Raw genomic sequence first — 13,135 nt, 5'->3', positions numbered from 1 at the left:
CCTGTTCTGGTATTCCCCTATACTGCTGCACTGAGCTTTTCCAGGACCAGGTGCCACTCCTTCCTTCTTCTTGGGCATCATTTGATATGTGCATTGTGTCTTGGGTATTCCAAGCTTCTAGGTTAATATCCATTTATCAGTGAGTGCATACCATGAGTGTTCTTTTGAGACTGGGTTACCTCACTTAGGATGATGTTCTCCAGTTCCATCCATTTGTCTAAGAATTAATGAATTCATTGTTTCTAATGGCTGAATAGTATTCCATTGTGTACATATACCACATTTTCTGTATCCATTCCTCCATTGAGGGTCCCCAGCATGTAATAAGGACACATGCTCCACTATGTTCATAGCAGCCCTATTTATAATATCCAGAAGCTGGAAAGAACCCAGCAGCCACATTCTTCACCAAAATTTCACAAGAATGTGAATGTTTCTAGCCAACATTCTAAAATTCTTCTCCCTTGAAACTTCCTGAATCAGGCCCCTATAGTTGAAATCACCTTCAGTACCATTGTCTTTCATGTTCATATTAGTATGGCCCATAAAGCAGCACTAATAGCATATTCTACCCCTTGCCTAACCCAAAGTTCCAAAATCCACAATCCTCTAAACTAAAACATGGCCAGGCCTATTACAGCAATATCCTACTCTTAGTATCAGCTTTTTTCTTAAGGTTTTATCACTGCAGAGAGACACCACGACAACAGCACCTCTTATAAAAGAAAACATTTAATTGGGGCTTGCTTACAATTTTAAAGGTTTAGTCCATTATCGTGATGGTGAGAAGCATGGTGGTATGCAGGTAGACATGATGCTGGAGAAGGAGCTGAGAGTTCTACATCTTGATCTACATGCAACAGAAGAGGACTATGTGTTTCACTGAGTGTAACCTGAGTATACATTATCCCAAAGCCTGCCTCCACATGACATACTTGAACAAGGCCACATCTACAGCAAGGCCATACCTCCTAATAGTGCTACTCCCTATGGGCAAGCATTGAAACACATGAGTCTGTGGGGGCCATTCCTATTCAAACCACCACATTACACATTATCCACCTTCAAATATAATTTCCATCATGTCCACAAGGGACTTGGGGGGCATTTCATCTCTCAGGCTTTGCTAATAACAGCCCTCTCAGCTACTGAGAGGATAGCTGTGGTCCCAGTGGTCACAGTGGCCACATTTGCTGTGACAATGCCAAGGAAGATCTATGATCCAGATCACAACCATCACCACTAAGTTTGCATTTGGAGTTGGTGAAAGATCATAATCTCTGACTTATCTGAGTCATGAACTTAGAGGTCACTTTTCTGTCTCCCCTCTTAGATTCAAAGTGAGGCACACCTCAGATATGAAGCACTGATTTGCTCTGATGACCTCTATAGGCAATAAAGTCATTTGCTGTCATCTTCAGTATGCAGAAAAATTCTACAAACTATGTTGGTCTAGTTCTTCCCTTGTTTGGTGGTGAAGAGACTCAGACACATTTTGAGGGCCCTGCTGCTTTCATGGGTGCTTTTAGACAAAGGACAAAAACAAAAAAAACCCTCTGACTCTCCCATAGTTTTAATTAATGTTCTCAGGCACTAAGGACTTTAAATGATTTGCTCAAAATAATATAGGCCCTGGAGGATGGGGTCAGGATGGACCAACTCACAGCCATTCACAGATCAACTTCCACCTTGAGTGTTGTTTGTTTGTTTGTTTGTTTGTTTATTCTGATGTGGCAATGAAGGGTCTCTTGGTGTGGAAACAATAGAAAAGAGACCGAGCCACATATTTTGAATAAGACATTCAAAGCTTTCATTTGGAGCAGAGATGGGAGAAGGGTAGCTTGAGAAGCTGGGGTCTAGCTTTGATAGTGCATCGGATTGCTCCACACAACAGAGTGCAGCACACTTTTGTTGGACTTTGTGAGGGTGGACTGGCTTGATAAAAGGATACCTTTACATTCTACAAAGGAAGCTATGTCCCATACCACAGGTCAGGGATGCTACCTGCAAGCAAAGCCAGTGGGAAGTTAGCATATTGCTCAGCTGTGAGCTAGGCAAAGGGGTGTTAGGTGTACAGAATGGACCCTAGGGCCATCTCCAGAGTCTCTCACTTAGCGGCCCCCCAGCATTTAGAAATCTGAGGGTCTAGGGAAGACCCTAACCAGTCAATGAACATTCTCCTTGTGCGGCTTCATCAGATGTTTTACGACAAAGCCAAGGAGGGTGAAGGAAACACCCTCTGATGTTAAGGGTAAACAGTTAAGGACAGAGTTTTCCTTTTACTCCCTTGTGGTAGCCCTCACCCACTTCAATTCCAATTATTTAGTAAGCACTTAAGTACCAGGCAGCATGCCAGGAACAGAGGATATAAGAGCAAAGAGCTGTAATCTAATGGGGATGAGGAGTAAAGTGATAATAAGTGAGGATGTGGACTGTTGGGTATCCACTGGAGATAAGGAAAAACAGAGCAGGCAAAGAATGGAGAGAGAGAGGTTTGGACAAGGGACAGTGTGATGGCTAATACTGTCAAAATGACAGGATCTGAAATCATCAATTATCTAGATTAAGTTAGTTGAGGCATGAAAAGCCATGTCAACCCTGGGCAGCACCATCCTGTAGGCTTGGCTCCTAGAGTGTATAAAAAGGAAAAACCAAGCTGAGCACCAGGATCCGTTGCTCTCTGCTTCCTGACCTTAGAGGCAATGCGGCCGGCTGCCCCAAGTTCCTATTACCAGCTGCCCCAAGCTCCTCACCACAATGGACTGTACCCTCACACTGTGAGCCAAAAGAGAGGCTCTCTCTTTAAGATGCATTTGTAAGGCCATCTTTTCACTGCAAGAGAGCAAGTAATAATCAAGGCAGGTTTCTTTGACCAGGCACCTGGAACCTTCACGAAGGAGAGAGGCTCACTGAATGACAGGGCTGTTGATGAATGTAAGATAGGGGGTGCATCCTGAAGCTGCTTATTTTGTCAGTATGCAGTTATGGATAATTAAGATCTTTAAATGCTGAGGAGGAGGAGGAGGAGGATGCAAAGAGGGTAATGATGGATGATGGACAGGGGCGATAGGAACTGAGGTAGTGGGAGGAGGGAAAGATTCAGAACTCACAATGCTATCCCTAGACCATCCTCTCTTCTCATGCACCTCTGGTGCTCTCCTGCTCCCCTAAGACTTCCTTTCTAGCTCTTGTCCCTGCCTTTCATCCTAGGACATCACAGATGGACCCCTCCCTTGCCAGGTTATTTGTATTCTCTGAACTTCCAGTCTGCACTGGTTTTAGGCAATGTGTGCTGTGGAGCCAGTGACTGTGGCACCTCACTAACTGGTACTCTGTGTCTCAGCAGTCTCACAGTCTCTTTCTGATCTCAGGCCACCAACGTCTCTCACCTGGATGACTGCCTATGTGATATTGTCTGTTCTGGGTCCCCCTCAAATAACATATTTGTGTTTCCATGTCATATCCAGAACATATATCTGTCTGTCTGTCTGTCTGCCTGCCTGCCTGCCTGCCTGCCTGCCTACCTATCTTTCTGTGTGTGAGAAAGTGTGTATGTGTGGCATATGTGTGTATGTGAGAGAATGTGTATTTGAGAGAGTGTATATGTATATGTGTGAATGTGTGTGTATGTGAGTGTTTGTGTGTATGCGTGTATGTATATGTGTATGCATATGTGTGTATGTACAAGTGTTTATATGAGTGTGTTTATATGTCTGCATGTATGTATGTGTATGTATATTTGTATATGTGTGTATATGCATGTGTGTGCACATGTGTATAAGCGTATATGTATATGTGTATATGTATAAGTGTTTATATGTGTATGCATGTGCATGTATATGTGTATGATGTGTGAGTGCATGTATATATGTGTGTGTATGCATGTGCATATGTGTATTGTATGAATGCATGTGTGTGTACACATGTGTGTATATGTGTGTGTACATGTGTATGTTTGTGTGTATGTGTGTATGTAAGAGAGGTGCATGTAGTGTCTACTGTACAAACTTGCCAACCTTGGGTGTCATTCCTCAGGCTTCACTCAATCCTTTTTTTAAAAAATATGTAAAAATTTTTCATTTTATGTGTATGAGTGTTTTGCCTGCATGAATGTTTGTTCTAGAGTTTGAACTCCAGCCTTTGCACTAACCAGACAAGCACTTTGCTGACTATCACTGCAGCCCACTCCAGAGTGATCCTTTCATCTGAGTGGCACATTGTCAGCCACTTTAATTCTTCTCCTCCAACCAACTCATGATAGGGTTGAAATTTCCTATAAAGACACATGGAACTTTTGAGACCCAATTTCAGAGAATATAAAAATCTTATCCAGAGACCCAAGCTCTTTATGGCCAGAGGTAGCAGTATCATAAGTGACTTCTCAAAGTGCTCAGAGTCAAGGGCACGGCCAGAGTGCACAGGCAGGTGATGGTCTGCATGAAGCACCTAGGGTACCCCTAGTCACTATGCAAAGGGACTGATAACCAGAAAGGCCTGGAGAAGGACTCGGCTCAGGTAGGCTGTGCCTGCTCCTCCCATCCAACTCCAGCGCTTACTGTGATGTCACCAGGCCCAGGCTCTGCCATGCATTTGTGATGCCCAACTGTGGCAGCCCCAGTGGCTGCGGTGTCAATGTGGGCAGGATGTCAAGGCGGGCACCACTGGACTGGAGTGACACCACGATGCTCGCACTTCTAATTGCACTGCTCATGGCATCCAAGGGACATGCCCAGGACCAGCAAGGTTAGTGTCAGGCCAGCCCAGAACAAAGGGTAGGAAAAGCTGACCTGCCACCTCACCCCTGGACTTCCCAGGGTGTATGGGGAGCTAGCTCCAGGGGGTGCAGAGGTAGAGGTTTCTAACCCAAATCTAGAGAATGTAAAATCTCACCCTGAGACCCAAAGCTCTTTACCGCGAGAGGTGGCAGTAGACAGAATTTGGCTTAGGAAATGAGACTATAACTGACTATAACTGACCAAAGCAGATGCATTGGACTGGTTGAAGATGCTGTCTGCAGTGAGCCCCTTAGGACCTGGGCCCAGAGTTCTAAAAGCACAGGAGCCCTGGGGCAAGATGAACACCTAGCTAAATTTCTCCCACCCTACATCCTCTCTGTAAATGAATAGAGGATCTTTCTAGGCCCAGGCCCTGAATGAGGCAGCAGAAGGGGGTGGGGTAGACTAGGGATATATTTAATTCAGAAAGTTTTAATTAGATCATGTTGCTATAAGAAGTCATTTGTGTAACATTTGCCCTGAGGTCCTGGGAGAAGTTCAGTGGGTAGACCAGATGAGTAAATGCTTAGTATTCTTCCTGCAGAATTACAGCAGGTTCCCCACATAAAGGGATACTGACTCATAGTATGGCTTGCAGAGTGGCTTTAATGTATTTGATCTGTTCTCTCTCTCTCTCTCTCTCTCTCTCTCTCTCTCTCTCTCTCTCTCTCTCTCTCTCTCTCTGTGTGTGTGTGTGTGTGTGTGTGTGTGTATGTGTATGAGTGCTTGTGCATACACGTGTGTATTATAATTTCATCTTTCTCAAAGTCACCTACAGTTATTTTGCAGTCCTATCAAGCAAACAGCATTAGCTGATAAATTTCAGTTGCTTTTCATACAATGGCCCTCCAAACACCCTTTAAACATAGATAAGTGTTTTTGATTTATGTGGCAGGTCCACTTTTGTTAATTTCCCTTTCCTGGCCAATTTCAGTTTGGAGGTATTTTCTAAGCTCTGTCCCGTGAGTCCCCTCATTGGGTTTCCCTCAGGTGCCTCCTGATCTTAAGTGGGACCATTCTGGGAATGTGGAGGGAGGATTTCTGTGGGTCTGTTAATATAGCAATGGCTCTTTGCTCTCTCTCTCTCTCTCTCTCTCTCTCTCTCTCTCTCTCTCTCTCTCTCAATCAGTTCTGTGTGGCCACAGACCTGCCTTCCCAAACTCATCATGGCTGCCATTGCGGGAACTGCTTGAGGTCCAGCTTGGTGAGTTCCCGTGGCAAGTGAGTATCCAGATGTTTGGGAAACACCTGTGTGGAGGCTCCATCATCCACCAGTGGTGGGTTCTGACCGCAGCACACTGCTTCCCAAGAACCCTGTAAGTGTCTGCGGCACTGCCTTCATTTACATTGAATCTAGTACACATGCAGTCTGGGATTGTCACTTGGCTCCTTGGCATATGAAGCTTTTGAAGCTATAGGCTCTGCTCCCAGTGCCTTTGGACTGAGGCCTGTCCCTGTCTGGTCACCCGTCTTGACTTAGTCAACTCTATCCCAAGTTGGCTACTTCTTGTAGAGAAGTCAATGCAGGCTTCCCTTTTCCTGTCCACCATCTGCAGGTAAAGACACTGCATTAGATTCATCCATTCACTGTGCATGCATTGAGTACCTACTGGGTACTGTTTCAAGTCCTAGGGATATAGCAGTCAATAAGATGGCCAAGGTTCCTGTCACTGAGGTGTTCACATTGTTTTCTCAGTGGGCACATTACATTTCTGTTGGTCAGAGCTTCCCGTGAGTCTAGGGTTCACTCTCTCGAGATCCATCTGGGTCTGGGCCCTGAGTCTTACCTCCTTGGTCTCTCTAGACCCCCACAGCATATCCACTACTATACACTATTTAGACACCTCTGAGAGTTCTACTGCTTGGGGATGTGTCTGCAGAAACGACGTGGCTGACAATCATGGTCAGCTGTGGTGCGTTTGTATCCATCCCTCAGATTAGAACTGGTAGCAGTAAACATCACTGTGGTCATGGGAATCAAGACTTTCAGCGACATCAACTTGGAAAGAAAACAAGTGCAGAAGATCATCGCTCACAAAGACTACAAGCCACCTCACCTTGACAGTGACCTCTGCCTGCTCCTACTTGCCACGCCAATCCAATTCAATAAAGTCAAAATGCCCATCTGCCTGCCACAGAGGGAGAGCTCCTGGGACCGGTGCTGGCTGTCAGAGTGGGCATATACTCACGCCCACGGTATGCACCTGGCCATCATGCCAGTATGAAGCTCACATGCAGGCTGCCCTCTGCTGAGCAAAATGGTGGTTTAGAAGGGGAACCCCGGCTTGAATTTGGGGGGCACCTTCTTTTATTACCGTTTCCTGTCCATAGAATAGCAGTAATGCCTCCCTCAGCTTAGTCATGTAGATGAAATGGATGGAATTATGTAGATAAACACGTGGGGTCTAGGAGAATCTTAAAACCTGAAAATAGCGGCCATTTTTATGGATCCCATAGCATCATTTGGCCCGCTCATCTGTTTGCCTCACATACAGTCCACCACTTGTTGACATAACCAACCCGGTGCCTTCCCCAAAGCGGTGGGTATTGGTGACTCAGGTCCTTTCCCTGCAGAGCACTGGGTCGGTCACCCATGGAAGACTCCTGAGAGGGAAAGAATGGGGAGAAAGCCAGGATTTCCCTTAGCACTGTGGTTATTTGCTCCCTTCAAGATGGCGCACCCTGATGTGCGCTCTCTTCCAAGTGTTTCCACTTGGCTTGCCAAAGACGAGATGTGGGCCACTGTTGCCGAAGCACTTTGGCTGCTCTAAACTTTGACACAAAGGACAAAGGGTTGCTTCAGAGCAAGCCTGGTGCCACAAAGAAATCTCCCTTATAGGGTAAGGGACTGGGTTGCTTCTGGAGAGAGCCTGCATCCTCTAGGCAGATGCACTATAGAGGGATGACGCGTTGGGAGGTACCCAGATGATGCAGAGCAGGATCTTGCACTAAATCATCCAGCCGAGAGGACCTGTGAATCACCAGACTTCCACACTGGTGTGTGTGGGCGGGTCACTCTTGGCGGCCCAAGCATGCTCATTCTCAGGCTAGCTTCCTTCTTTTGCCAGGTTCAGCCAAAGGCTTAAACATGCACCTTAAGAAGCTGAGGGTGGTTCAGATTAGCTGGAGGACATGTGCCAAGAGGGTGACTCAGCTCTCCAGGAACATGCTTTGTGCCTGGAAGGAAGTAGGCACCAACGGCAAGTGCCAGGTACTCGGTCTCTCATCATACCCTCCTCCCCACACCCTACAATTCTTAGGTTCCCAGAAGGAGTCCAGGAGGGGGGCCCTTGCTCATACCTAGCCTCCACCCTTTTATATCCGCTTTGAGGGCCCCGCTGACCTCTCACACATAATGCTTCTTGTTTTTCTCATTCCCAGGGAGACAGCGGGGCACCCATGGTCTGTGCTAACTGGGAGACTCGGAGACTCTTTCAAGTGGGTGTCTTCAGCTGGGCTGTAACTTCGGGATCCAGGGGAAGGCCTGGCATGTTTGTGTCTGTGGCTCAGTTTATCCCATGGATCCTGGAGGAGACACAAAGGGAGGGACGAGCCCTCACCCTCTCAAAAGCCTCAAAAGGTCCCTTGGTCTCTTGTCCATACTACCATCTCTTATTGCTAAGCCTGGGCTCTCAGATACTGCTTGCTGCCATGTTTTCTGGGGGATAAATCAAATTACTAACTCTGACTGTTTGTCCAGTCCGTTGTCTCCTACATCTGACAAACTGACTGTGGGTTGGTCTCTACATCAGTTAAGTTAGCTACAGACTTAGTTCCCACCTCACACCCTAATGTAGGAATGTCAAACTCCATGCTGAAAGAGGTGCTGTTGGTGTTGGGGAGGGGGAACCTCAGAAGGAAACATGTCCTCTGACAAGGGTCAGGAGAGTGTGAGTCAGGAAATCTTTGCCAGTTTCCCATGGGAAGTCATCCTTCCCTGTCTATGAAGGAGTCTTTTCTCACTCTGACATTGTGACTTGCTTCTTCCTCTCTTGGAATATGATCATACCCAGCCAGAGACCAGCCTTGTTTGTCAGTCCAGCACCCAAACTAGGTCTGCACCTAGGAGCTCCCAACCTATGCTGCAATCAGATGCCTCCACATCCTGGACATGCATAAAGATGTCTCCATATGTAGAAGGTAGGGTCAGGGCTCTCTGGTCCAATTGGAAGTTAAAAGTGGGAGATTATGACTCAGGACTTGGAGGCCACACCTTTCCTTCCCTTTGTTAACTTATTGAAAAAAAAACCCTCACTTCCTGATGACAACTTGTTCCAGAAGCTCTGATGTATATCTACTTTTCCTTCTAATGGACTCTGAGTCTGCCCAGTGACCAAAGTCACCCATCACATGTGAGAGTGGATGGAACTAATCCAAGGACACCCAGAGCCAACATGCCCTTCGCTGCAAACAACTATCAGTAGCTTGTTGCCAGGCATAACACAAAGGGTAATAATTTGGGCTTAGAAAATCACAGGACCATGTCTGAAGACCAGTGCTATACCATGCATCCAGGGACAAATGGTGGTTACATCTCTAGATATTTTCTAGGTCAGTATATCTGGCATAGATATAAAGGAGACAACCAGTTATATGAACCCAGGAATTTATTTTCCCATTTATTTATTTGGATGCTTGTTGAAGGCTACATAACAAGGATACAGGAAAATTCAAGATATGGAAGGCTCATGTCTTCAAATGTGTGTCACTTCTAAAATCATAAAGTACATCACTTCACAGGATCTCCTAGTAACTACTTTCATTATTCAAACACACACACACACACACAATTTATATAACTTCATTCTATCATGCATCTATTTTCTAAAAATTATGGGATGAGGACCATGGCAGGGATTATAAGGTACAATATGACACCTTATAGCTGACAGTAAGAAATATGTCCTACCTGAGCTGGCATGCCAGAGAAGGCAGTCTCTGATGCGGTGACCCATCAATTGGCAGACCGTTGCCGGGAGGAATGAGCTAACACTCTCCGCTCCCAAGCATAGCACAGTGCGTGCCGTGAGGCTTAATCACAGGTTCCCTTCTTAGTCCTAAGATCAGCATTACTCACAGAGGTCAATTCACCCACTGCAAGAAAGTTCTAGAAGATGCTGGCCCTTTACTTCTCCATTTGACCCAGTTCTCCCTCTACCCAGGTTCTTGCCTGGGTCCTAGAGGGCTGTCTCCTAAGGCCTGAGCCTCCAGATGCCGTTAAACCCCAAACCCCCAGAAAGTGATGAAAGCACAAGAGCAGGAAGTGAGAGGGCCAGGGGGTGTTTCTCTCCTGTCCCCTTCCTGTTTAGGTCATAGTGCTGCCACTGGCCGGTTCCCACTGATGGGATCCCTGCTTCTTCACACCTGTGGCTTTCTGTGGGTCTAGGAAGGAGAGAGTCTCTCTACCCTCGTGGCTGATTGCTTTGGCTGGTCTGTTTAGTTGCTACAATGTCCATGATGTTCATGCCAACATCAAAATGTCTCCATCCAAATTTTCATTGTTGAAATTCCAGCTCCTCCCTAATTGAGCTCAGCCCCGCCCTCATAACTATCAACCTCCCTAATTCCACCTCAGGTATTCAGATAGTCTTGAGAGGCCCAAGAGAAGGGTTACTGACCCCTCGGACTAGGTCGACCTTTCTCAGCTGTCCCAGCACTTTCATCTCTGGGAGGATGGACAATCAGGCAGGCTCTCATGAAAATACAAGGCCAGGGCCCTCTTGCCTTGCACCCCGATCCCAGAGTCTCCAGATCCAGAATTGAACTTCTGTAGCACTGTACACAGTGATCCAACTGGTCTCACGCAAGAAAGAATCAGGGCAGAGCTGAAATCCAAAAGGGAAAAAGGCAAGGCTGTGATCCGCAGGGAACAATGTCTGTTTCCTAATCTGTCTCCTGCCCCAAATAGCTTCACTTTCCTCCCCCCACGTGTGTTGATGTGTTTCCTGCCTGGGCAGCAGATGCCATCGAGACTTAAACTGGGTCATGGAAGGTGGTGGTGACTGATACAAGCCCACAGGCCACATCCTCCTCTGACCTGGCTCCCCAGGTTCTTGGCCTGGGGTTCAGAGCACAGACCTGACAAGGACACAGCTCCCAGGGCATCTGAGCAGGGTCTTTGCTCCTTAGAGAAACAGTGCAAGTCCCCTGTGCAGCCAGAGACTGAACAGGGCCTGTCTGATAAGTAGGGAAAAGAGCCTTGTGAGACAAAAGCCCCTTCCTTTCAGATGGGTAGCCTGGGATCTGCTTGCCCCTCCGGAGAGCTTTGGAGCTGCCTTCCAGCCAAACTCTAGGGTTCCAGCAGAACCTAAACAGCAGAGTAGCTGAGATATAAGGTATATTATCCAGTGCAGCCTGGACTGGAGCTGACTTCAAATCCCAGCTCATGGAGGCAAAGCAAGGTGAATTTCACCTGGCTACAGCTCCAGGTTCAGCGTGTACATAATATCCTTGCTATTACACTCCTCCTGCTCTGCCTCCCAAAAGTGTGCCCCCATTAGCCGCTGCTTCTCTCCAACATTCTCTGCCCAACACTATGCTCTGAATCTCCGCCCCCCACTCTTGGATTACCACCATCATTGACAGAGCAATGAACAAGGTTTGTGTTCCTAACCTAACCCACTGGGTAGCTGGTTTGAGGCTGAACTACTAAGGATATCATTTATAGTTAAATGAGGACCAAAGGGAGGGGTCCTGGTCTACAAGATAGTGTCCTTATAAGAACACTTTTGTAAGAGTGACAGGTACACACACACACACACACACACACACATACACACCTATACACAGGAATGTGATAGGGGGATATTAGGACACAGAAAGCTGCCTGGCTGGAAGCTAGGAAGAGAACCTTCACTGGGAGCCTCGATCTTAGACTTCTAATAGCTGAAGAATTTCTAGAAACTCTGTCCTTGACTCAGAAATTAAGCACCAAGTGTTTTATCCAATCAGCCTATGGTATCTTGTGACGGCGGCCTTGGCAGAGGATGACAAGTATTTAAAACTGATTTCTGCTCACATGGTGGGCCTCAGAATTCCAGCAGAGGTGCTGTCAGCAAGCGGGGTGTATTTGCTGCTTTCTCGGGTGACTCAGCAGGTTCCGGGGTGTGTCCAGTCCACCATGGTGGGGAGGGCTGGCTGCTCTAGTGGCAATGAGAACTTATAGCTGGTCACAATGCGGCAGCAGAGTGCTGAGGATGCAGCCCGCGGGGCAGGGAATTGACTCAGTGGCTCAGAGCACTTGTGCAAGCACGGGAACTGGAATTTGAATCCTCAGATCCACCTGAGGTGCTGCACATAACTGTGATCCCAGAAACTGGGCGGTGGAGTCGGAAGAACGCGGTAACTTGCTGGCCTACCTAGCCCAAACAGAAAGATTCAGGCTCAGTAAGAGACTGTATCAAGAGAATAAAGCAGAGGGGATAGAGGGAGACCCAGCTCAATACACACACACACACACACACACACACACACACGGAGAAGTAGGTTCCAACTATATAACCTCCAGAATCTCCCTTTTCCTTGCCCCCCACCCCCAGTGGATTATGTCAACTACACAGGCACAGGCCCTGAGTTCAAAAGATTCCACCCTACCCGACCCAATCAATAGCCCAGCAATCTGGAGCATTCGCACCAGGAGCCTGTAGGGGACATTTCACATTCAAGCCACAACGGGACCACCACTTCTGTCATTTATACTGGGGGATTTGTTTGTGTACAAAGTACAGCGATATTTTATAAGTCTGGCTTTTGAGTTATCACGTCTATGGAGCAAGTGTGCCATTTTGAGGCTCTGTGACTGGGAAGACATGCTCCTGCCTGTACAATGGACGCAGAACTCTTTCCTCTCCTGGTCCGTCTCTCCCTGAGCTCCAACCCGTCAATAGTGGGTGTTTTCTCTCTGCCCTGGTTTTGTCTTTCCAGAACGTCATACTGTTGGGGACATATGGTAAGGATCCATTTGTGTCCGATTTTGTCATTGTCTAACACACTTGTGTTATGTTATTTGGGGGTGCCTGCAGGTTCAGCAGTGGCTCCTCTTCACGTGTGCTGAGCGGTTTTCTGCTATGTAGGTGTGCCACCTGTGCTACCTGTGCCACCTGTGTAACATGTCCCCTAAGCACAGGCAGGTAGGTTGTTACTAGGGCTTCATAATTATAAAGAAAACTGCTACAAATGCTTGACTTGTATTTTCATTTTTTCCTTCCTTCCTACGTTTTTGCAGAACAGGGGCCTTGAACCCATAACCTCACATATTCTAGGCCAGTGCTGTACACTAAGCTGCAACTCCAGACCTCCTTTTTTTTTTCCTATTTTGAAATAAGATCTAAGTTACGAAGTTTGTCTCTGCCTCCCCAACA

At 47.0% G+C, this 13,135-nt stretch overlaps 1 protein-coding gene across 1 annotated transcript; it reads left to right on the top strand.

Moving 5' to 3' along the window:
- Positions 1–6,718: 6,718 nt before the first annotated feature.
- Positions 6,719–8,444, top strand: Prss51 (serine protease 51). The gene is made up of 3 exons (XM_052190263.1): positions 6,719–6,971; positions 7,844–7,986; positions 8,157–8,444. The coding sequence occupies exons 1-3, from the start codon at positions 6,746–6,748 to the stop codon at positions 8,442–8,444; spliced, it is 657 nt and encodes a 218-aa protein (XP_052046223.1). The 5' UTR covers positions 6,719–6,745.
- Positions 8,445–13,135: the final 4,691 nt, after the last annotated feature.

The sequence above is a fragment of the Apodemus sylvaticus genome, chromosome 8 (assembly GCF_947179515.1).
Source record: "Apodemus sylvaticus chromosome 8, mApoSyl1.1, whole genome shotgun sequence".
NCBI classification, from domain to species: Eukaryota; Metazoa; Chordata; class Mammalia; order Rodentia; family Muridae; genus Apodemus; species Apodemus sylvaticus.
The sequence above is the reverse complement of the archived record's forward strand: the minus strand, read 5'-3'. Positions and strand labels throughout refer to the sequence as shown.

Bases quoted from the DNA above. Each gene is read 5' to 3' on its own strand.
- Prss51 (XM_052190263.1), top strand. From the start codon at position 6,746: ATGGGAATCAAGACTTTCAGCGACATCAACTTGGAAAGAAAACAAGTG. The intron at 6,972-7,843 runs GTATGCACCTGG...TTCTTTTGCCAG, and splicing joins GGCATATACTCACGCCCACG to GTTCAGCCAAAGGCTTAAAC. The intron at 7,987-8,156 runs GTACTCGGTCTC...TCTCATTCCCAG, and splicing joins GCACCAACGGCAAGTGCCAG to GGAGACAGCGGGGCACCCAT.